The 24,189-nt window shown below is 39.4% G+C and overlaps 3 protein-coding genes across 5 annotated transcripts; 1 reads left to right on the top strand and 2 right to left on the bottom strand.

Annotated features, from left to right (window-relative positions):
• Positions 1–4,191: 4,191 nt before the first annotated feature.
• Positions 4,192–6,762, bottom strand: fam8a1b (family with sequence similarity 8 member A1b). The gene is made up of 5 exons (XM_030782492.1): positions 6,268–6,762; positions 5,654–5,774; positions 5,411–5,534; positions 4,904–5,043; positions 4,192–4,627 (listed from the first exon to the last, which is right to left on the bottom strand). Exons 1-5 carry the CDS (start codon positions 6,686–6,688, stop codon positions 4,483–4,485), a joined length of 951 nt encoding a protein of 316 aa, XP_030638352.1. The 5' UTR covers positions 6,689–6,762; the 3' UTR covers positions 4,192–4,482.
• Positions 6,763–7,370: 608 nt separating this feature from the next.
• On the bottom strand, positions 7,371–10,768 carry zgc:110410 (protein lifeguard 1). 2 transcript variants are annotated; one of them, XM_030782065.1, is made up of 10 exons: positions 10,726–10,768; positions 10,150–10,385; positions 9,488–9,566; positions 9,145–9,198; positions 8,921–9,011; positions 8,794–8,831; positions 8,541–8,628; positions 8,254–8,343; positions 8,028–8,075; positions 7,371–7,835 (listed from the first exon to the last, which is right to left on the bottom strand). In XM_030782065.1, exons 2-10 carry the CDS (start codon positions 10,364–10,366, stop codon positions 7,686–7,688), a joined length of 855 nt encoding a protein of 284 aa, XP_030637925.1. In that variant the 5' UTR covers positions 10,367–10,385; positions 10,726–10,768; the 3' UTR covers positions 7,371–7,685. The 2 variants fall into 2 exon arrangements, with proteins under 2 accessions (XP_030637925.1, XP_030637924.1); XM_030782064.1 differs by having other exon boundaries at positions 10,718–10,752.
• A 1,975-nt stretch (positions 10,769–12,743) lies between these two features.
• zhx2a (zinc fingers and homeoboxes 2a) lies at positions 12,744–24,146 on the top strand. Of its 2 annotated transcripts, XM_030782775.1 has the most exons (3): positions 12,744–12,839; positions 15,894–16,015; positions 21,514–24,146. In XM_030782775.1, the coding sequence occupies exon 3, from the start codon at positions 21,672–21,674 to the stop codon at positions 24,093–24,095; it is 2,424 nt and encodes an 807-aa protein (XP_030638635.1). In that variant the 5' UTR covers positions 12,744–12,839; positions 15,894–16,015; positions 21,514–21,671; the 3' UTR covers positions 24,096–24,146. The 2 variants fall into 2 exon arrangements, with proteins under 2 accessions (XP_030638635.1, XP_030638636.1); XM_030782776.1 differs by lacking the exon at positions 15,894–16,015.
• The last annotated feature ends 43 nt before the right edge of the window (positions 24,147–24,189 follow it).

Here is a 24,189-nt window from a genome sequence, read left to right as displayed (position 1 = left end):
AAAGAAATTCTGAGCTGCAGTCTCAAAGTGTCCAAGAGAAAATATTACATGATAGAAACCTCTGAGGGAGACGCTAGTCTTGCATTTGATTTCTAATTATCAGCCTGCAGAAATATAGAGATTCCCTGTCTATTGTTCAGAAACGTACCATGAATATTCATTTGCCATTATCCATTTTCAACGTTTGATTTAAGGGAACAGACTCATTCTATAGCTCCCTTCACAATGTACATCAGCCTAGGCTGATCAGAGATCCACTCCTCCCCCTCCTTTTTCCTCCGGACAGCCTATCACAGCTTACCAATCACAGTCACTATGGTCTGTTATTGGCTGCCGATGACATCATTACTACAGCAGGCCAAATACATCATCAATTAATTGGGGACTGCTGCACATCTAACCAATGAGCTCAGTCGGTGGGAGCCCTTGACAACATGCCTGACAGACTGAATCCTGCCCTTTCTTCCTTTCACCTAACAGACCACTCAGACAGCTATATTTTCTCACAGACATTAGCACATCCTCAGACGCATACGTGCAAGTGCAAACGTGTGCATGTAAACATGCTTGCATACGAACCATACGCTCGCATACTCACACATATTTCCACAGGCGAGTATGAATGAACATAACCACATGTTCAAGGTGTGAAATCTATATAAAAAAAAAAGAGAGAGACAAAAACAAATATGACACACGCATTGAAGGGCATTTTCAAGGTCAGTCCTCTGAATGATACAAATCACTTTGATGCCTTTGCAATTATGGAGAGCATATGACAAAATTTACAACCGACGATAATTCCGTCAATAGTTTTGGACCGACTTATTTCTTATACGCTGAAGGAGCTCCATCTGCTTTCATGCAGATCAAATGGAGGAAAATTTATTTGAACAGAATGGAAATTTGTCACATTATATTGTGTATATGTCTTTTATCACTTCTCTATAAAAACAACAGCAAGAGCAAACAGATTACAAGTCAAAAACATAAATACACCGTAAACTGCAATCACAGACTTTCAGTCACTGGTCTCTTGTCTTTTTTCAACTCTGTCCTCAAACAGATGCTGGCATCTGAAACACATTGCACGAGTACAGTTTTCACAAATACACTGCTTTGCTCACATGAACAGACATTGTTGATTTGAGTGGAAATTTGATATGAACCGAGATTTTTGCCCATTGAGTATTCTTCACTTATTAACCTAAAAAAAAACCCAAAAACCCCAAAAACTACGGAGTCACAAAAACACTGGCTTGCTTCCCGTCGAATGACGAAGTGAAGGAACATCGCAGCTGTCTGACAGATAAAACGAGAGAGAGAGGGTCATAAGGGGTTCAGCGTTGCACGCTGATAAACGTGCAGAGCCCTCACTGGCTGCAGTGTGATAGTGACGGGGCGTTGCCAGGCAGTAGAAGTCAGTGGGGAGCGGGTCTGTTTGTGAGAAAGCCATCTGTCCCTGTCAGTTTTACTTTCCAGTTAGTAAGCCTAACACAATCAGCGCATTATCACATGCAAAGAGAGCTTTGGCCACTGACAAAGCTCGGCAGTACGAATGACATATGACTACACTCGAGAGCCAGGCCCAACAGTGTGGTGCGGGAAATGGATTGGCTTCATCTCTATATTGTAACCTTAGGAATGGGGTTGATTACGTGTGTAAAATACAGTGACGCGTGTGGACATAAGAAAACGGTGACTATTTGTAAGGTTTTCACGTAAAAGTATAAGGTTGCTTAGCCATCTTTCTTCCGTATGGTGCGGTGCCCCTGTAATTAGTTGTGACATTTTAAGAGCTGGCACTCTACTGAAGTCCTTAAGAGAACAGCCTGAAGCACTTCAGCTCAAGGATAAACACATAGGGTCTGAGAGGTTTGTCACCACACTCATGTCTGTGAATATATGAACATTTTTTTACACAGAGAATGGGTGAGGTTGTGTGTCCTTCCTCTGATTTTTAATTTTAGGTACATAACAATAACCTAGGTCATCACAGGCTGAGAAAAAATGAATTTATTACAAAAAAAAGAAGGGCTTTATTTACCTCATTTTACCTCTTTCAAACACACATAAACACACATAGCGCATTGCTTCTTTCAGCGTTCTTATTTTTGGGTTTCAGGCTTCTACGCTCCTTGAGGCTTTGTTCCTTTACATTTCCTCTGAGTCAACTAATGAGGGTTTTTTTTTTTTTTTTACCTCCCTCGTGAAGCAGCTCCCCTGCCTGTCAAACGCAGCATCTTTAAAGCAAAGGTAAGGAAAGCACATGGTTAATCTTCAAGGTCTCCCGCTGAGTTTGTATTCAGATTCCACTTCCAACCTACTCCAATGTGTTCCAGCACGTACTGGCCTCGGGCAACAAGATAAACTAAACGTCTTTTTCCTGCTCTCAGGTGGCAAGACCACAACGACCTGGTGGATCCTCTTGGTTTCACTGTGATCTGACAGATGTGCTGAGTCGGGAAGAGGAGATGATGGGATGAATGGTGAGCTAGATCTTTTTATCGTGGTGACAATGAGTCTATGAGATTAACTCGATATTTTTGAACGCCGAATGCCAAATCGAGTCTAAAAAAACACCCCCCCCCCCCCTCAAAACTCAAAATATGTCTACAAAAAAAAAAAAAATACTTATGCTCTTGTCAGAAATGTGCTGATAGGTTCTTATGTAGGACATGCACTCCACCTATTGGTGACTTTAGTAATGATGGAGAGGTCTCAAATCCAGTGTACTGTCATTGTATCAAAAGTACGTGGCTGATCACATGTCGAAGCTTGAAATTAAAGTCATGTGTGTGAATTTATTTGAGTACATTTTAAAGTGTAAGCCTTTTAAGATGAAAATTAGCCATTAAATAACCAAAACAATCTGGTTGCTGATTTATACAAATATTTCCAGTGCAACTAATTCCAAAGAAAGGCATCCAATGGCAGTCGTAATTAAGAACTCACATATTGTCCTTGTACAGTGACACAAATTGATCCATGATACAGTTTCTCAAAAAATAAATAAAGGAAAAAAATATGAGAAGGACTACTATGATTCTACTCTATACGCCTTGTATAAAATACAGAGAGACTCACAACATTCAGTGATAAAAAAGTGTACCCTTTAAAGAAAGAAAAAAAAAATAAAGACAGCAGAGCTGACATTACACTATAATTCTGCTACCTAACCTAAAAGCAATGGTTGTAGCCATTTTCCCCTATCTAATGCTCACTGACCTTATAGGATTCCATTACCAAACTTTCCTTATAATGGAAACATAAAGCTATTCAATCAACCAGAGCAAAGGGCCAGTTAAACAACGAGAACACTTATTTTCAAAGAGGTTTCAAGGTAATTTAATACTGTGGGGGGAAGAACACAATAATTTAAAGCACTTCAACACTGCATTCAACATCAGTGATGTACATAAACTTAGATTATGTATCTTTGAACAAAGTGTTCTATTCATATATTTAGAATTAAAAAAAAAAAATCATGAGCAGTTATCCATTAATATGTATAACAAATATCATAGATTAATGAGAGTTCATTTTAAACCAAAGGTCATTTGTAAAGTTGGTAATTAGAGGGTTAATATGATCACGAGCAACCTTCCATCGACTGCGTCGTCCATTATTAAAACGTCACACGCTGAAAGAGTGACGTGAGTAAATGTTACAGAAGAGAAAAACTCATCAGCATCATACATAGGTCCGCGTACATCATACTCCAAAACCCCTGATTGGCTACTCAGCCCCTTGGCTGGAGGAAAGAGATGCAGGAAAACCCCAAACTAATAATAATAATAATAATAATAATATAAAAATACTGGTGCTTGGCTGTTAGAACGACGCAAAAATGGTATACAAAAGCATGCAGACCGACTATAAAATGTGAAACAGCCTTCATTCAGCTGCAAATTTAAGTACCATCATGGCATTGTCTTTCATTGTCTTTCTAAGGCCAAACAACATTAACAAATCAGTGAATAAATAAATATATCTTTCTGTTAGAAAAAAAAACATAATTATAACTCAAACCAGCACAAAAAAACTCCAAATTATAAGTACATGGGGAACTATTCCAGATCAAAATTGCATCAAAGAAATTTTTAGAATCTCTCTGTGTTACAGATAAGAAGAAATGTACTAATTTCATAACTGATCTACAGGAAAGAAAAACTTTATTGGCACTAGAACAGAAACTTGAGATGGCACCTATACCTTTTTAATACAACATGTCAGATGTTCTCCTGTTTCTGTATGAACACAAATGAGCCACTTCTTTTGGCTAACAGAATTTTCATCCATTTTAAGAATTCTTTGAGAATTCTTCTCTTCCTCTGTTACCTAGGCGAACAGGTTCCGCGTTCCGTTGGCGTGCATTAATTATCTCTCATCCATGTGACCTTGCTTTGGTCAGCCTTCTGGTCTATGAGTTTGTGCTTGCATACTGCAATGCTAGCTTCAGCAATGGCCAAAATGGAAAGGTCATCTGACCCTATTCCTTTTCACCACGATAGTGCCAGCCACAATATCATACACAGTCCGGTTGTGCTGGAAGAACAGAAGCGTGATGAACGCTGGGAAGAAGAAGGCAATGGAAAAATTTTTGTTCAAGGCTCGTACTGTCGACCTAACAGAAGAGAAATGAACAACAATTAATTCCACCTACAACAAATAATATGTATCCACTTGGTAGCTGTTGAATAATAACAAAGATTCCATGTGAATTTACACCAGTAACACATCACATATATCCTTATAAAGTTACAAAAAAAAAAAGAGACATTATCATATATTATGAGAGCACGTGTTGAAGTCTGGTTTCATAAAGCAACATCTAAAACTGAAGTTTCATCTAACTTTATTAATGTCAGTGTCAAATGTATAAATGTGCTGCGCAACTTACGCAGAGAGTGTGACATTAGTTGCTGGTACAACAAGAACCCGGTTGGGTTGTACAAGAACTGAAGTGTCACATGTGACTACCCGTAAGCCAATCAGGAACTTCCCTGGAGTCGCTCCACCTGCTCCCCATATGCATATGATCTAAGATTAACCACAGGTCACAGTCAAAAAAAAAAAAAAAAAAATCAAAACACAAAAATCCCACGGTCCTTGTAAATATTCAGTTCTGCATGTTTAAATTGATGTGCGTTATAACTGATGGAGATAAAAGACTCTTAGGTTAGATCTTATGTAAGTAAGTTAATGAATGACGAATGGAAATTTTCATTACTTTCATACAGCAGAATCGACAACAAAACTGATAAACATTAACTGAATAAGCATTTTTATTCATCTTAGCACAAATAATCAAGTCATATTAAATCAATTCTTGCATAAATGGAACAAAAGTTTAGTTCAACCATACTGACAGGGCCACACACAAAAAAATGTCTCACTGAAGCTTTACCTCATAGAAGCACACAAGTATCCTGTATACAAGGGCTACTAGCATCATCTTCTGCAGTTCTTCCATGGATGTGTCTTCGTCGATTTCCTCCACAATGAAATGCATGGCAAATTTTGATACATCCCTAAAAGATGCAGTCAAAAATAATACAGAATGAGGCTTTTTGTACCCTTGAAACCACTAATGAGTCCATGCTTTGTAAACATTTATTTGAATATACCATTTAAAAGTTTTAAAACTCACTTCATTCCACTCAAGTGCATTATGCTGATAATTATGGTTGCCTTTATGAAGAAAAGGATAAAGAAATCCACCATTTCGGCCAAGAATCGTTGAAAAGGAGAAGGTATGGAATACTCCCGCCCTAAAGGAATAAAACTCTGTCAATGATAGTGTGCTTATCCTACAGGTGAAACCATGGCTCAGCAAGTCAGAAAGCAACTGTGGTCGATATGTCAAACTGTATCTTATTTGTCAGTCCTACAAAGAGTTTGTGTGTATGTTTAATCAGGAATTGTAATTTATCAGTAACTTAACTGAAATGTTTACTGGAGTATTCCTTCAGTCTCCTTTCTTAAAAGAGGACTGTAACTTCTGAAATTTTATCAGTCTTGTTTCATAGACTGAAACTTAAACACTACTGGAGTTTAGGGTTAAAGGCCTGAGACATTTAAATTAAGTAAAAGTGTTGACTCAAAGTTACATTTTGAGAGAACTGGATTATGCATTATGACTACAGATCTAAGACTGAATATTGAGTGGACAGCAGAAAACGTTAAGAGTTGTGACGAATGATCCACTGGTAGATCAGTTACATATACAGTAATCATATGATGTGTACAATCAGCCTTGTGTACCTGGTTGTTGTACGTTTCCATTTTGCTGCTGTCGCTGCGGTGGACCAGGTGTTTGTTGCACGGGCCCTGCAACGGCAGTGGGTGAACTCTGACCAGCTGCTTCCCCAGCCTGACTCACATTACCTGCAGCGGCAGAGGGGACAAACGGGGGAACAGATAATAGAAATGGACTGCTGTACCAGTTCCGAATGTCTACACTGGATGTATCTAACCCCATCATAGATGTACTCTGGGTTTGATTTGTTGCCGGAGCTGGAAAACAGGGAGGAAAAGAAAATGTAGAAATAGCCATCCAGTTTTGCCAATTTACATATCCGTAATAATACTGCCACATCCACTCTTGCAACTTTGCGCAGTAATCCGAGGTGGTGACACGGGCCGCGTCCTGACTGCTCGCTGAACTGTCTTTGGCATTATCCATCTTAATGTTTCCCGTTTTTCTTCTCTTGATTAAACTGTTTACGAATGTTTTTTCTCGATCATTTAGATGTAGCCCCTCTTCCGAATCCGCCATGATGGTACAATGGTGACGCCACAGACACTTCCGGACTTTCTTTATATGTTTGATGACGTCAGGCGATGCAACATTTACTTCCTGTAAAGATGACTTTTTACACAGTAAAAGTCGTAGTCTTAGACGTAGATTACAAGAATGTGATATAAGGCCCACGTTGGCGCTTTTTGTTTACATGAATTCAATGAGTTTATTGGGTCTTCCGAGCATTGTTTTTAATCACTAGGTCAGAGATTTTCACCGAAATGTTGACCTTCATTTTCTCACTTTGATCATTAAATTCTCAGCTTGGTCTGCAGTAGAAAGACATCAGCCAGGTTTCCTGACTGAGAAACAACGTTCCTCGACATTGTCTGTCATTATGGCATTATGGTGTCCTCATACTACCTTAACAATTGTACAGGAATCGTACAACAATCTTACAATATTTCCTGCATCCAAATAACGTTATGTATGCACCAGTAAGCAAAGCAATATATATGAGGTTAATATGTCTTTACTCTTTACCGTTTAACTAATTTAATGGATCAGAGCCTACATGTGAATGTGTAAAAGGTATGGAAAGAATGATATCACAGGACTGTATTTCTGAAAATTATATTTAATATTTACATACAGTTCTGTGTGCAAAGAGAAACAATGTCGATTTAAGAAGGAAAAAAAAATAAAGATGAGTTCAGAATACGAATTCAAGAGAGATCACATTCAACTTCCTGAAAACTAAATTGTTACTATTACCCTGTCATATTTTAAGACTGCTATATTAGGTTCTATATTTTAAACAAATTTAGCAGGTTTTAGCTGATGCTGAAATGTTCTTTAGAAGTAGGAAATTGATAGATGTACTGAGTTTAGGAGTTTGTCTGGGATTACTGAAATGACTTTTCTAAAACATAACATGACATCAACGACAAAGTCCAATCAGTTGAAGTATCAGTAAGAAAATTGTGACAATGTCAAGGTACAGATTTAGAGCTGCAAAGATATATTCTTCTGGGCTGACACTGTATTTATGTTTCCCACCAAGCATGAGCTGTGTATCCATGACCAAGTACTGTTGGAGAGAGAGAGAGAGAACCTCATGACGCAACGTTTGGGTCAAAATATGGAATAAATGTTCCAACAGAATATTCCAGGTGTTCTAGTGCCTAGAATTCTAGAACTACGAATTCCAGCTGTGTATGGTCTAACAGTATGAAACAGCACAGCACAAATGTATAGATGACATAAAACAGTATTTACTTACAATAGAGAAGACCAGTGTTCCCAGTGATGCATAGGCTATGTAGGCGTACTGACGATAAGAAACAAAATGGAACAAATTATACTCAGTATAGCTGAGTAAGTGATTTGGGAAAACAAGTAAGTAGTATACACATTTTAAGATAAGATATAGATTTGTTTACCCAGTTGACACAGACTGAATATTGTTGGTGATGCTCTGATCAAGTGAAAAATTAAATCAAATGTACCTGAGATCTCAAGATTGCACAAAGCAATGCAAATGAGAATAGAGTCCAGCCTATGGCCCACATACATCCACTAGCTGCTGTAAAGTCCCACTGTAAAGGAAGATTGTAGAAACCATGAATCTACAGCCTCATAATTATTCCCTCAAATAAAGCATCCAACAGATGAACTTTATAGCATAATTACAAACTTCAGCACAAACTGTCATGCATTCTCCTGTCCAGCGACAGACACAATTTAAAATGTCAAAAGTAATGTTATTTGTGTTTAATGTATGAAGAATACTTACTTTGGACTGCATTGCAAAGACACTCATAGCAAAGGACACCAATGCAGTGGCACCCACAGCCCAGAGCACTGCTTCAGCATCGTAGTACCTGCAGGTTGGAGGATTTCAATTTTTTTTAACTCAGATTATCCAAACCATTTCCAGGCCAGTAAAAACTCTTCCTATCCAAATTAAATATTGCAATTTGATTGAACTTTTACAGTATCACAGCAATAAAGGACTATTAATGAATGAAGAACAAAGTCACACTCACACTGTCACAGATCCAAGCATGAGACCCTCCATGATGGTCTACAAAGAGATGGTGTTTAGCTTGTCCACAGTTAGCCATAACCGATGGTTTAAACCACAATTGGCTGTTATTTTACTGAAGTACTTACAAATAACCCCAATAAAAAGAAGTTCACTGGAACCTTTCGACGGACATCCCCACAGCAAGCAAGCACAATGACAAGAAGAAATGTTCCTGCCCTGTGAAATAAATAAGAAAAAAATTGTCTGTGTAATCAATTCTGAAAACTTTGTTTTGACTTTGGTACAATGTTGGTGTTATTGTGGGTGTTATATTTATGTCCGCAAGACACAATAGCATTTCTGTACTTACATCATGGTGATGGTGAACCAACTAGTGTATCTCACCCAGCTATTCAGTGTGTCCCTGTGAGGGAATGACAGACAGGCCAGGATAGTGTTTCACTATTCAGTTATATTTTTAAAGTGTTCTGCTGATTGTTTCTTTTATTTCTGACTTGCAATGTTTTATTCTAATTCATTCAAGTGCATATAATAAACATTAATAAAAATGATTGAAATCTATCAAATCTTATTAAGGTACACTGCTATTGAATTAGAAGGTATCGATATTTGATCTTTACCAGGTATGTCTGTTCTCTCAGATGAAGAGTGTAATGTTTAACTTGGGAGGAACTGATAAAACTATTACTCACCAATACAGGAATGCACAGATAATCCCAACTGTAACTAATAGCTGAACCATAAGAGTCAAGTAGACTTTCCGTATGAAGCCTGAGGAACACAAACCTTTGTCAGCTTACCCACTTTAAACATGAATTAAGTCTTTCACACGTATTCAGTCACCTGTTTTTTTCCTCCTGTGTAATGATCTCTCTCCACTTTTTTCTTTTGACTATTTCCTTACTCTGAAGGGGCCAAAGAGCAAAGGCACCGGGAAATAATGCTTACAGGTATGATTGTGTATGGTCACCAGTTGTAATGGTCTACAGCACACCCTTCAAGAAGCTTTGAGCGAAATTATGAAACTTAGGCGCAGAATACTTATGATAGCAATAACTTACGATCGACGCATATGTTTGCATACAGACAATTACTCTGCCAGGAATGGAACCATTTATTTTTGCCAAATATGACCTATTTATACTAAGCACTTAAATGCCTACCTGAAAACATGTAACACTATTATCTTATTTTACACCATCCCTTTACTTTTTTAATTATCATTATTAATTAAATGGTTAATGATAAACAGTTCAGTTTATATATAGATATTTTTCATTGTATCATTATATTGTATTTCAGGACCTGTACAGCATCACAGTGTAATGAGACATGCAAAAACAAGTCATCAAACCTCTCCTTATGGCTGCATCAGAGAAACAGGTTATGTCTTCAAGGCCTGTTGTGTAATCTGGTGGTGGAAGACCTGCATTGCCATATTCCCCAGCCACAGGGATTACAGCCACGTTTGTCACTCCGACATTGTCTCCAGGCCCAGGCCCATAGTGCTGATTGTAAGCTTGGTTGTAGGGCGGGGGACGCTGATTCCCGTTTGTGTTGTCTCTCTCCATTTTAGCTTGTAAAGAGAAGCTTTTTCCCCCCCAGAAAATGACATTTTACTGGTGTACATTCTGATAACTATATATACATTAAAAACACAACACATACTTTAATAACACAAATATTGATATCAGTATGTTTTTCTGTGGAACCATTAGAGACTGCAAAAGATACACTAACTCACATCAGATGTTTTCATTAAGTAATCACAGAAGACATGGTTACAAATTACACAAAGAAATTCAGATTATTTGAATATTATTGTGTTGTTATGATGTTGTTAAAAGTTTAAAAATGAACATAAATAACGAAATGAAACTGTACAATTCCACTCGTTTAATGTGTGAATCAAACTGTCTTACCTACTTACCAAAGCTCCAGCTCAGATCAACTTCCTGAAATGATGCATGGAGGGCAAAGTCTGTGTTCGACCACTTTGTTTCCACAGAAACTGGACTTTGCCTCTCGCAACCAATCAACGTATTTTCTAGTACCGGTTGGAAAAATCATGGGTGTCGGATGCTTCCAGTTCAATGTCATCAGTATCAAGCAGGTGTAAATCATGGCTTTTAATAATAATACTGTGGAAGGAGAAGACGAAACCTTTTACATTTGGTACATTTATATATTCCATGAAATAGTTATAGCTTCTCAGACAGAAAGCTTCCTCCACTGATACTGAGATGTGTGTTACATCATGTCAAGTATGCAAATAATTATTCAAACACATAATGGAGGACATGTCCTGGTTCACTATGAACACAGCATAAAATACAAAAGAACAAAGTGTAAAATATAAAACAACTTGTGACAAAACAGCCTGTGACAAAAATCAAATCTATGAACTTCAGATTACAAAACTTGTAAAAGAGAGGGAATTTTTTTGTTGTCGATTGTTTTATTTTATTTTAATTTTTTTGTTTTACCCTAAGTAAAACGTCATTATTACTAAGGCAATCTTTCCAAACAGTTTCAGACAGTTGTTCTACCACATTTTAAGTACTGCTAACAAATTTGCCTTAATGTTTTAGAATTTGCAGAACAATAAAGCAATTTTCCAAACATTCCCAAATAGTTTATGGGTTACCAGTATCACCTGTCCTGAAAAAAACAAAACAAAAAAACAGACAACAGAGGAGACATCAAACAGTTGTCCAAAGCAGTCCTCTAGATGGCAATACTGGAGCAGAAGTGCAAAGATTATAGATTCAACAACATGGCCCACTCTGGTCCTGTGGAACCACTTTATCAAGTCTCTGACTCATTCTGAGTTACACCTAATAGAAAGGACCACTAGACACTTGGGAGAGGTAACAAAGCAACAGAATGAGTATAAATTTGCATGTCATTAATTTAGAATTCACAGATTGTCTTTTGTGTTGACTAATGCAATAAAGCACAAATATCGTTCACAGCTTATTTTTGTGTATTATAGATCAACGCTAACAAATGGTCTGTGTAGAAAAACAAACAAAGTTACGTGTAAATAAACAAATGACAGTTCTAATAATTAAAAAAGTAAAAACTGTTGTTGATAATGCATTGTTCTCTTTATTTCTATCGGAGCGTTTAAGTGTTTGGTCCCGCTTCATGAACAGATGTAGGCTACTTTGGCTGTAGCCTATGTAATTTACGATGTGTGTGTATTTAATACGTCAACAAGAGAATGGTGAGGCATTTCTACAGAGAAAATGTGTGCGGTACCCGTGTTTGCTTACCGTTCACAGATTAAAAGTCTTTTCAAAGAATAAAAACACTTATAATATTACAGTATTGTCATAATGGTATTTTCAAATTATCTTTTGCACTAACATATATATGTATATGGTATACAGATATATTCGCATTGTTTCTAGATGCACTGGGAAACACATCACGTATCCGGCTGAAATACCACAAGTGAAATAGTTCCAAGAGGAAAGTTCATTAGTTTAACTTTTGCAGAATATGTTTGGAGATAGTGAAAGGGGGTGTCGAGGGAGAGAGAGAGAGAGCGAGAGAGAGAGAGAGAGAGAGATTCTGTCCCTACCCCAACCACTAAAAATTCTAGCCCTACCCCAGCTATTGGCCTTGTGAAAACTGCTAACTGCTTAATATTCAATGACCTATCACCTAAACCGTCAAAACAGCGGTTCATTCATATCAAAGGAGGAAGCCCAGTTGTGGTGGCAACCGTTGAATGACAGTCGCCGTCTGGACCGTTACCTTGTTACCCAGTTTTTCAACTTTTTCTCTTTTAGAATTATTTCCCAAAGTCAGGATGCCTCTTGTATCGTATGCAAATACGTATGCTGACGTAGCTGATCATGTGGGTTTTGGCGTCGATCCCCCCGTGAACGCGAAATTTTTTCGACTGTTGTCTTTAGGATTCGCGAGAATCTTTACAATTATACAACCTATTTGTTCAACTCTTGGAAAAGTAGGTAATTCAGAAACCTATTTTCAAATACTCCTACATCCTGGGACTGGGTACGTGGTGGGCAGGTAAGAAAATGCCAAATGTAACATTTCACCAATAGAAAATTGGCAAACAAAACTAAAAGTTGAAGCGATGTGGAAGCTTGTAAACTAGTTGCTATGTAAACATTGCTCGTCGAAAGATTTATTTTAGCTAACTTCTCCCGAACTTTGGTCACAGTGATATTGTGGAAAGTGGGCACATGAATATCTTGATATTAGTTATCATGATAGCCTCGGCTGTCCGCGATTTTGTTTGCGATTTGCCTTTGATAGCATGAAGTTTCACAGAATGTATGCTGTTGACGAGATTATGGGCAAAAACATGTCTACTTCTCCGATGTCGAAATAACCAGCAAAATATGGCTTCCAATGTCGACATGGCGTTACGTTGGTGCAAGTGATTACATAGGGCCGCGGTTTACCCACTATATTCGAGTCCTCTGTGTAAGTGTAATGCCACACACTGGATAACATTATTATTAATTCATACGTTTGCATGAAGTGGAAATAGCATACATACTCGCAAGCATGTTGGCAACCTCACTTTGATTTCTGGTTGGTGTCGTAGGCAGTGGTGACGCCTTCCCGACCATACTGCATGGCTCGCGCATCTAGCGCAAGCCACATTGCAGCACTGTTATCACCTCCTAGTTCCCAAATTGTTGCAAGTACTTTCCGAAACCAGAAATGTGTCACATCCATCACTGCAACGACTATTGCTTCGGTTTATCGTTTTCCGATGAATGACTGCGGTTTTTTTGTATATATGTATTATATAAACCATTTTCACAGTATGTGATTTTACGCTGATTATTCAGAATTACTAGATATGGATCCAGAAATAAAATCTTGTAGTTACTAGTCAGCCACCGATAATTTATCTGGCCCATTGGCATTATCTTTCCGTCCTAGAGGCTAAATTGTACCGCTTTGCTTTACACTCAGGTGAGATTAAAAAAAAAAAACATGTTTTGGAAACCTACTTAAAATCGTTAACATCCTGGTACTTTGGCATTGCTTTTGCTTTTTTTTAATCTGTGGTCCAGTTTTTGTTAAAGCTACAGATTGATTGTGTGTTCTGAGTTTAGTGCGTTGGTCACACTCTACCGTTGTGTTCTGTATTAACTTTCTTTTTTCTTTTTTTTTTCTTTCTTTCTTTCTTTCTTTTTTTCTTTCGATTTTTTTTTACATACATCACATACATTGCTGAATTGTCTGAAAACCACAAATCTCATGGAAACAAAGGTACTTTAGTATTTTTACTTTTATTCATCATACTGTAATTTATTACATAATGGACCTCAAGACTATCTTTAACTTCATAAAAGATCACTTTGCTTTTTCCCTAGCGACTTGTACATTTAAATGAACAGACCTGACTTTGCTTACGCATGTGGTCAGAGAAAAGTAATGGTGAAAGATTCAATTTTTTATTCTTGAGGTTTCTACTATACACACATTAAGTCTTGTCATGGACTGATTTTCGCTATTAATGGGCGAAAATTCTCCACTGAAAATCCCCTGTAGACCTTGATTAGGAATAAACGATGTCCCCCTCAGTGTTTCTTGTTATGTTGTTTTTGGTCAAGTCGATCTGTTTGGTGTCTTGTGTAGTCAGGAAAACTACTGTCCAGTTTTACCCAACAGATGTGTGATATCTCCTCACTTTGGATGAATAGCCAGCAAATCCATTAAGTATACGTGACTGTTCATCAGTGGGTGGAACTTGGTCAAAATACTCTCAAAAACTTTTTAGTCATCATTTCAGAAATGCACTTCATATCGTGAATAATGGGGGGTGACAAAACACGCAAGATGTTAACTGTTCAATTTTTTGGTAGGCTGGCAGGAGCTTTGGTCTGTGCCAGGTGAATGGCTTGATTCAAAATGGCTGCCTTGCGTTTGTACTAAAGAGCTGACGTCTTTGAGGAGGAGGTTGCCGCTGCCTCTGCCTGTACACTGTTCCGTTGGTGACTAAGCCTCACAGAGCCGATGATGTCATAGCCGTGGGCTGGGCTCCCCTGAAAGCTGTGTTTTCTCTGTCAGTGGCGGTCATGACTCCTCTGAAAGGAGAGCTGCTTTGTGAGGGAGTCTGGACTCATGCTGAAGCCACGTTATTTATGAATCATCCTGACAAAAGCTATCAATTTCCTTCCTTCTGTGTTCATGTCCTGGAAGAAAGAGGCACGATTAATGTCTACAGCTGTTCAATTCACGTGACACTGTCTCACCCTCTTTCCTGGCTAGTCTTGAGTTTAACTTAAAAAAAAAAAAAGGACCCTCAAGTTAAGCTGTGCTCAAGTGTAAAATCATATTCTGAAGTTGGACAAATCAGAGCTGTTATTTCTTTTTTAGACTAAGTATTTCATCGATTGATGGCCTCTGCATTTTACACTGTGGTTAATTTGTCAGTGATTGTCTACGTTATTAGTTAATATGCTGAAGTTTGGACCTTTGATGGATTTGGAAAACACCAAGGGTAGTTTTATGTTGCACAAGTACCATTTAAATCTTTGTCTCATTATTTCTTTTGCAAGAGTGCAAAAGAACTGTAAAAGAACTGTGACACAGCGAACTGATTAAACTCATTGTGCAAATCCGTGCTCATATGAGTGTATGGCTCTGCTTTTGCAAAACATGACTTGTTCTGCACTTCACACTGTGAACTCAGAGAATTCTACCTACGATGTACCCAACAGATGGTGCATTAACATAGCGGATCTGTATTATTGAGACATCGAACTTGTTCTGTCATAATATTCGGAATGAAAGTTTTTGTTTTTGTAAATACTGTCATAAAGTTGCTCATCCCTTCCCTATTGTATGGACTGGTTTGGTAAAATTTCATCCGTTTTTCTGTAGTACGTTACCATCACGCAGACCCTCAGTTTAAAATGAACTGTTTCGTAAAGCCTATATACATACGCATTCTTAATCTTCCCAGTTCACTGTGTGTAAAAATTTGTCATCCCAGTTCATTTTATGTTAGCCTCATTTACAGCCTCTAAGCTCATTTGTTTGTCAGTGCTCAAGCGTTCTCTGACTCATGAAATTTCATCATTCACTATGTTGTTTCAGGTTCAAAAGAACATACTCAGCCGTAAACAAGAGAGACAAAGAAGCAAAACCACTTCATACTGGACCCACGTTTTTCCCTAACCCCTGTGCTCACCCTTTTCAGGGGAGGCCATCTCAGACCGGTGAGTGCAGAACTTCTGGACCGGTGCAGAACTTCTGGACTGCAGATGCGACAGTCTTTAGCATCCTTAGCCCCTTGTGCCAGTTCTTTTTCCATGTGAACTCTTGTGCTAGTTCTCTCTCGTGCACCCAAAAGACCAGTAGATATATTTTTTGGGTAGATAAATAGATTAATAGTTGATGGCGCAAACTGAAAGAACTTTAGTAGACCTCAGGGCCTTTAGTTACGCCAAAGATTTGTTTTGGAAATATTCTGTACTGTGGAGGCAGTTGACGCTCGGTTGGGTCACATTAATTGCAGGCCTGAAGGGGATGGAGATACATTGACAAGGGATAAGTTGTTGAATTGTGTAAATCTGAAAATCGGCACTGAGGAGTCTCCTTTGGTTTGATGAACTTGGCAATAGCATCTCATTGGCTGCATTCCTCCACATGTTCAGAAGTTCACAGTTGAACTGCAATAGCAGATACGAAATTTCCATCGAACCATAAAGAATTTTAGTAATTGCAACATCTTTATCATAACTGTGGTTTTCCTTTGCACTGCTTGCTCATAGATGGCAACATTTTGGTTATACATTCAAGGCAGAGATGTCAACATAATAAAATCAACAAATATAGAATGAACGTCCCTATGGAAACAACTTGGTTTCCCTCCAAGGTTATGCTGATTCACAGCCTGGCAAGCAAAGATGTTGCACAAGATCAGTCTTTTGGCACGCTGGTGTTTAGTATTAACTTAAAATTATCATGTTTTCATGTCCCAGTTAGCCTGCTGTATAAAAAACAAAACAAAACAAACAACAGCTGTTGAGGGCTTGTTGTGGTCATGTTTGATGATCAGTGTTTGCTTTGCTGGCTTTCACAAAGGCGACAGTGTAAAGACTTAGCTCGAACAATCAAAAGTAGCCGTCAGAGTGTGGCTTAGGAGGAGAGTTTTACATGTCAGTGAGATAAGAATAAATTCAAGGCTCTGAATGCTTGAACCCAAACTCACAGATGGATGTTTGCATCTATAGCATGAGTGGGGTTGCAGGCCGACTGACGAAACGAGAGGTCTGGATGACAGGACAGACTAAAGGAGAGACACATAACTCAGGTGCTGCCGTTTTCTTATCTGACAAGAACTCTTTCCCACCAGAGTCTGAATCTGAAAATTCAGATGACTGCACATTATCAAAGATTTTATCAAGGCAACCAGAAATAGACGTTTCGTAATCCAGAGGACAGTCAGTGCCCCGAATAAGCGCCTCACTGTTTTATTTTTTGTTTGTTTGTTTGTTTGTTTGTTTGTTTTTTGACCTGGAGCAAATGTAGTGGATTACAGTGAACAATGTATCCCCTACTAATACGTTCATCTTTTCCTTTGGGTAACTGCTGATTTTTCTTGTTTTGGTCTACCTTACATACATACACATAACGATTACAGTAATAAACTCAGAGGCTTGTGCGTCGTTAAGCTGGTGCCAAGTAAATGACTGGATCAGTCATCTCTTTACTTAAGTTAAATGTCCTCGCCTTCAAAGGCACTTGTTCCTACAGCAGATGTTTCATGCAGTCCAAAATTAAACCTTTTTTTTTTTTTCTTCAAGAATGCTGGTACCAAGGTTGTTCTGAAAAGGATCTTTCCAGTAGCTGAAGTGTCGACAGAATACAATAACTAACTTTAAAAACAGTTTAACATTTGTCTTTCAAAGAACATTTCTCTGTTTAGACTGGAATATCTCAAAGATGACCCTGATACTGATCCTCACCGTGACCCTATCCATCACTCTTTCATAACTGTCTGGGATGGCTGTATGTGGCCAGAGGCAGGGATTTGGTTTCTGCTGGAAAAGCCATGCTTCGCCCAGAGGCTTGGCTTTCACAGATGGCTTTAGCAGACAGGACATGTCCTCAGACTCTGATTTCTCTCACTAAAGTGCCTTTGGTAAACTGCAGTCCTCATGTACTTCACATGGCCCTGATTAGAAACAACAACTGTGCTTTGTGATTGCACCGATAAGTGCTGAGCATGTTTATCATATAGTGGTTTTTGAATAGGAGGAACGAGGTCCTTTTAGAGTTCAGAACATTAGCATGACCCTAATTGTTGTTGTAGGTTAAATATTTTTGCAAAAAATCAGATTTTTGTCGCATTTTGGATCTGGCTGTACAGACAACCCGAAGAGTCAGTTGAAGCCATTTTTTTTGAGTACGAACTGGCTCTCTTATTGTGCTGTATTGTATTATAGGTCCTCGGTTCACGATAGGTTTTTTTTTCCCCTCCTCTGTGTTGATTTTAGTCAAAGGAATCGGCTTGGACAAAAATAGGAATGCGGAGCGTTCCTCATCTGGCTTTCTGTGGTGAAAATCCCTCCCACCTGCTGCTAACACATTTCCATGGAAACTTATTAGTCTAGATTTTTCAAGCTTTGTCCCCAGGTACCCCAAAACCAAAGCACCATGGGCGAGTCCGACACGAAATGTGTCCATCTGTAAGGAGAGATATTTGTGTAAATGAGAAGGATGTTTACAGTGATGTGTAATTGTCAGCGTAGCCCGTAGAGACTCCCCTCAAAGCATTCAGGGTCCTCTTGTTAGGAATTTGTTACTCTAGGCATTAATATTCAGTACGACTACAAAAAATAAATAAATAAAATAACAGATTTATATATATATATGTTTCAGTGGCGTTCAGTTGCTGTAGATTTTCATTGCTCTTTGTCACATTGGGCTACACAGGGGTTGGGATCACATCAAACCTCACCTGTTGTGGGTTCAGAGATTTCCTGTATTACTGTTGGTTTCTGTTATTTGTGTCGTGCGCTGCAGTACTGTGTTCTCAGATAAGCGCTCTTTTCCTGTCACCTTCTTAACATCCATTCAACTGATTGATTCTTTTTTTAGACCCAGTTTTAGTTCAATTTGTTTCCTTAATAATCCCACAAGTCCGTAATTTATGGTCAAATGCATAGCGGTAGCCCTGATATTCTGGCAAAATACTGTGCCAAAATGGAGTGTCTGGCTTTTTCTCTGAGCTATGCTGCCTGGTTGTTAGGCCCCTGTTTGATGAGATTTAAATTAATTCTGCCCCAGTCCCAAATTCAGCCCCCCTGCTGTGCTGCACGGTATTAGCAGAGCTTTGTCTCCGCCCACACAGCAGCTCCACAGAAACATCCTCCCCTGGAAAAATGCGGCTGAAACACTGCATGGTATTCCAGTGTGAGCTTCTCTCTCTCTCTCTCTCTCTCTCTCTCTCTCTCTGCACCAGGAGTCTTGACAACAGCTCCCAGCTTCTCACACACACACACACACACACACACACCCACACTTTTCTGCACTGTATGCTGAAGCAGTGTTTATTCATGTGTCAGCTGTGACATTACTCCATTTGATGTGTCACATTCAATGATAGAGAAACAGCATAGCACCAGATGAATATAGTGATCTTATGTCATTGTTTAATGACTGCCCTCATGCTGCTGTCAGTTTGAACAAGACTGCTCTTGTGTGTTGTCTTTACAGCATCATATCTTCTTTCTCATGAGATGAGGACAGCTTGGGTTATGGCGGTGCTTTAGAATCAGCTCCTTTTTGAGTCTTGTATTCTTCTGTCATCGGTGTTAATATTACATCGGAACGTTGAATATTTCTCTTTCAGAAGGCTATAGATTTCACAAAAAAAAAAAAGACTGAGCTCTTTCAAAAATGTGCTGTCATATGGTCACAGATGTTTGGAAGGACTTAAGCCATAAACTAAAGGTTGAAGACAAGGCAGGGCACATTAATGTTTTCCTGTTTTTCTTGAAAGAACAAATTAGCCATTCACAATAAGCAGTTAGCCACTCAGAATCAATTTGATGATGATTTTGTATAAAGTCTTGTGTTTTTGTGTGGATTTAGGAGTATTGCCTAAATGCCATTTAGCTGTAACTCTGTTGTGTCTGACAGATGTGGTTCTGCTCGAGTTGCCCAATAGTTCTGCAGAGTAAATTAAATGAACAGATTTGTACGCCCTGGATTTTACACGATGGAGTCAGCTAGACCTATATTTTCAGAGAGGGAGCCCATCCGTCTCCGTTACCTTTGAAATAATCCCACCACAGTTTGTGTGTTTGCTTTTAACAGTATTGAAGGACCCATCCCTTCCCCCATGGTCAGGCCGCACTGGCATGCCTCTTGGAGTGAGTTTAGTTGGTGATATACGATAACCAGAGTCTTATTCATATTTAATTAGACCTCACTACAGTGAGATCCGTTCTGGGCACCACTGACCCGAAGAAGACCAACACCGGACAGATCAGAGCAGATCTGGCACTGGATATTTCTGTTTCTATGCCTCTCTCTTTCTGCGTTGCTTCTTTGTCTAATTAATACATGCAGGAACATTTTTAATCTGCAGCTGCAACACAACACAGGGGCATCTCAGTGTCTTCATGTTGTTGCCATAACTACAACATGGAAATGAAGGCTGCTTTAATTATTTATGAACGTCCATTGTTGTTTGTGAAATTAGATTAATGGATTGATGAAAAGATAGAAAACTTTATCTCAGTTTGATATGTGATGGAAATGTAATGCATTGGATGTATGAATGATACGTAGTGAAGATCGATAAAATGACATTTCAGTTTAGAACTGATTTTCACCTTTTGCAGTAGAAACTTCAGCTGCAAACAGTATAAGTGTAATGGAAGGCTTTGCTTGAACTGGTCTTGTATGATTGCGTACAACCCACTCTGGTGAGAGCCCACAATTGAAACCTCAGATAGAGACTGACTGAAAATGGGTGAGGATGCTTTGATTTAACCAGGTTGATAGCTACAGCGTCCACAAATGTTCCTCTGTAGCAACAGGTACCATTTAAGCTGTGTCCACTGGTGTGGAGTTTTTATCCTGGTGATTTGCCGTTAAGAAGGTCTGCGGTGTGATACTCTCGACTGACTTCTGTTTCTGCAGAATTCAGCTGTTTTTCCGCTCTCGCTAATTAGCTGTTTAGTCAAAGTAAACCGTAAATCTTTGTCTTAAGTGTTGCGATTGGGACGTCCCTAGATTTTTACAAGGGAACATCTGCTTTGATAAATTGAAAAATACAAGCCCAGAGGGGCTGGGTCAGAACACTGAACACACAGATAAGTGTCTCCAGTCACTGAGACACACAACAGGGCCCCTGTTCTGTAAAAACATGTTGCCTTAGAATGTTGTAAATGTAAGATTTGTTGCATTTTGATGTGAGTAAAATGGCAAGGGTTTTTAAACCTTTCTAAAAAGAAATTGTTAACATTATTATTGTCATTAGTATGATTATTATTATTCTTATTATTATTATTATTGCTGTTGTTGTCGTAGAATTTAAATGTACCTTCAGTTACTATATCTAACGTGGTGAGAGTTTTGTTTTGTAAATAAAATTGCTTCTTGTGTTGTTGATTATACATATTTTCACAATATCCTTTAGGAATTATATCGACATATAATACATTTGTACTGACACACTGTACTTTTTTTTTTTGTTTAGATTGTGTGATCTGGGATGAAGTCTCATGAAGTCCCATACTGGAGCTGACATTAATAGTCAGCAGAAACATCCCAAGCTGGTTTTCCCTCAAGTAAAGACCTGTCCCTCCTTTGGCAACAAAGTTAACCCACAAGGTGAAGTTGTAGCATTTCAAAGCCATGTCCAGTCGAAGAAAGTCCACAACCCCTTGCATGATCCGACCTAACGACTTAATAGATCAGGATGAACCAGAAGAGATGGACTCCTGTGTGGACAGCACGGTTGAAAATGGATCCTCTCACGTGCCTTCCAACGAGGACTGGACTAACGGCGAGAGCCCCACGTGTTCTGCGCGGGAGGCACCTGAACCTGAGAAGGCCGAGCCAGAGAAGAAACCACAGAAGAAGCTTCAGGGAGGATATGAATGCAAATACTGTCCCTTCTCCACACAGAACCTGAATGAGTTCAAAGAGCATGTGGATTCCAACCATCCCAATGTTATCCTCAACCCTCTGTATCTGTGTGCTGTCTGCAACTTCAACACAAAAAAGTTTGACACGTTAACGGAGCACAATGAAAAATGTCATCCCGGGGAGAGTAACTTCAAGTTTAAGAGAATCAAACTCAACAGTCAGACTATTCTTGAGCAGACAATCGAAGGCTCAAATTGTGCGGTCATATACGACTCAACGAGTTCCCAAGCTGGAGAAGATTATTCCACTTATCCTTTAAGCAAATCCACAGGAGTGAAGATTGGTAAACCAAAAACGGAAAACAAGCGGTCACTGGTTGATAGTCAGATGGATAAACTCAATCCAGAGCTCCCAAAAAAGCAGATTACTGCTGTGAATGTAAATGGAACTGTGATAATCCCAGAGGCGACGCTTAAAGATGGACTTTCTCACATAATGCCATCCCTACAACGGCCGCCTAATTTCAATTTAGTACCAAAAATTGCTGTTCCTTTGAATACTTCAAAATACAACCCCTCTCTGGATGGCAATTTGACCCTCATCACTTCTTTCAACAAGTTTCCGTATCCAACCCAAGCTGAGCTGTCATGGCTCACTGCAGCCTCTAAGCACCCAGAGGAACAAATTAAAGTCTGGTTCACAACCCAGCGCCTTAAACAGGGCATCAGCTGGTCTCCAGAGGAGGTGGAGGAGGCACGCAAAAAAATGTTCAATGGAACAATCCAACCGGTGCAACAAGCCTTCACTGTATTGCCTGCACAGTTAACCCAGTCCTCTAAAGCCTCACAGCCTCTCATCCAGACCGTCCCTTGCCACGTCCTTGGACAATCCAGCTTGGTGTTGACACCAGTTGCAAATGGTTCAACTGCAACCTGTGCTCCTATTGCGCTAACTGTGGCAAATCAAGTTGCACAGGCTGTCAAAAGGCCCCTTACTGCTCCTGTGGTTACACCTGAAGTGAAGAGACCATCAATAATTCAGACGGTTCAGACAGCTCCCAAGTCTGTTTCACCCAGTCCCAGTCTGTCTTCAGACTGTAAAAAAACACCAGACCAGATCAGAGAGCTAAAAGCCAGCTATACCTTGTGTGAGTTTCCCGACGACGAGGAGGTATATCGTCTCATTGAGATGACTGGCCTTTCCTGGGGAGAGATAACAAAGTGGTTCAGTGATCAGCGCCATGGAAATCATAAAAGTGAGCAAAAGATAAAGACTGAGAAAGATTGCCAGCCATTGAAACTGGTAGCCACTCAGTTCCCCCTTCTGGAGAGAGTGAAGGGTAAGTCCTCTGAGCAAATGAAAATGTTAGAGGAGAGTTTCCAAAGGACCAGCTTCCCGACACAAGCTGAGATTGACCACCTGGTGGCTGACACTAGACTTTCCAGAAATGAAATTGATTGCTGGTTTAAGGAGCGTCGTGCACTACGGGATAATCTGGAACAAGCTCTGCTGAACTCTATGGGCTCTAAAAGACTGGAGCAGCATCTGCAGAGAGGATCCCTGAATGGTGTCCATGAACAAGAGAGCAGGGCTAGGTCCTCACCGGTTCCCATTCTGACTTCGACAGTTTGCCCTGAACCTATTGACGGCAAATCGCTGGGCCTTCTCAAAGAAATGTTTGCACAAACGCAGTGGCCATCACCAGAAGAATATAACCAACTGGAAATACAGACAGGACTAGCTCGCACAGACATAGTCCGCTGGTTCAAAGATAACCGATCTGCCTTTAAGAATGGAACGTTAGAGTGGATGGAACAGTTTCAGAATATGAGCAGCAAAAGACCAAACGGACAGAACAGTTCATCACTGGTTACAGAGCAAGCTCAGAGTGTTCTGCAAAGGCACTTCCAAGAGGCCAACATGGTGAAAGGGGAGGATGTCGAACGGCTGGCGGAACGCTCAAAGATCACTAACCAGGAAATTGTGGACTGGTTCACCAACAAGCTTGGACACAGTATGCCAGATATCAGCAAGAATAGGGACCAACATGGACAGGCAAGTGTGGATAATGGGAGATGGGTTAAGGTGTCCATGGCTGCCAACAATGACGACAAAGACTTGGAAACACAAAAAGTTACTTCAGATCTGGCTTCAGAAGTTTTGACGACAGAGCATAGAGTGACAGGGTGATGTAAGAAAGGTAAGCTCAGCATACAAGTGTCTAGAAGAAGGTGGCAAGACCTGAAAGAAAAGCTTTTTTGGGGGGGGGGGGGAGTGGCAGGCT

Source organism: Chanos chanos, chromosome 8 (assembly GCF_902362185.1).
Source record: "Chanos chanos chromosome 8, fChaCha1.1, whole genome shotgun sequence".
NCBI classification, from domain to species: domain Eukaryota; kingdom Metazoa; phylum Chordata; class Actinopteri; order Gonorynchiformes; family Chanidae; genus Chanos; species Chanos chanos.
Note: the sequence above shows the minus strand (reverse complement) of the source record. Positions and strands in the feature narration are given on the sequence as shown.

Bases quoted from the DNA above. Each gene is read 5' to 3' on its own strand.
- zhx2a (XM_030782776.1), top strand. From the start codon at position 21,672: ATGTCCAGTCGAAGAAAGTCCACAACCCCTTGCATGATCCGACCTAAC.
- fam8a1b (XM_030782492.1), bottom strand. From the start codon at position 6,688: ATGGATAATGCCAAAGACAGTTCAGCGAGCAGTCAGGACGCGGCCCGT. The intron at 5,775-6,267 runs GTACACAAGGCT...TTATTCCTTTAG, and splicing joins TGGAAACGTACAACAACCAG to GGCGGGAGTATTCCATACCT. The intron at 5,535-5,653 runs GTGAGTTTTAAA...TGCATCTTTTAG, and splicing joins ATGCACTTGAGTGGAATGAA to GGATGTATCAAAATTTGCCA.
- zgc:110410 (XM_030782065.1), bottom strand. From the start codon at position 10,366: ATGGAGAGAGACAACACAAACGGGAATCAGCGTCCCCCGCCCTACAAC. The intron at 8,832-8,920 runs GTAAGTACTTCA...ATCTCTTTGTAG, and splicing joins TCTTTTTATTGGGGTTATTT to ACCATCATGGAGGGTCTCAT. The intron at 8,629-8,793 runs GTGAGTGTGACT...TCCAACCTGCAG, and splicing joins ATGCTTGGATCTGTGACAGT to GTACTACGATGCTGAAGCAG.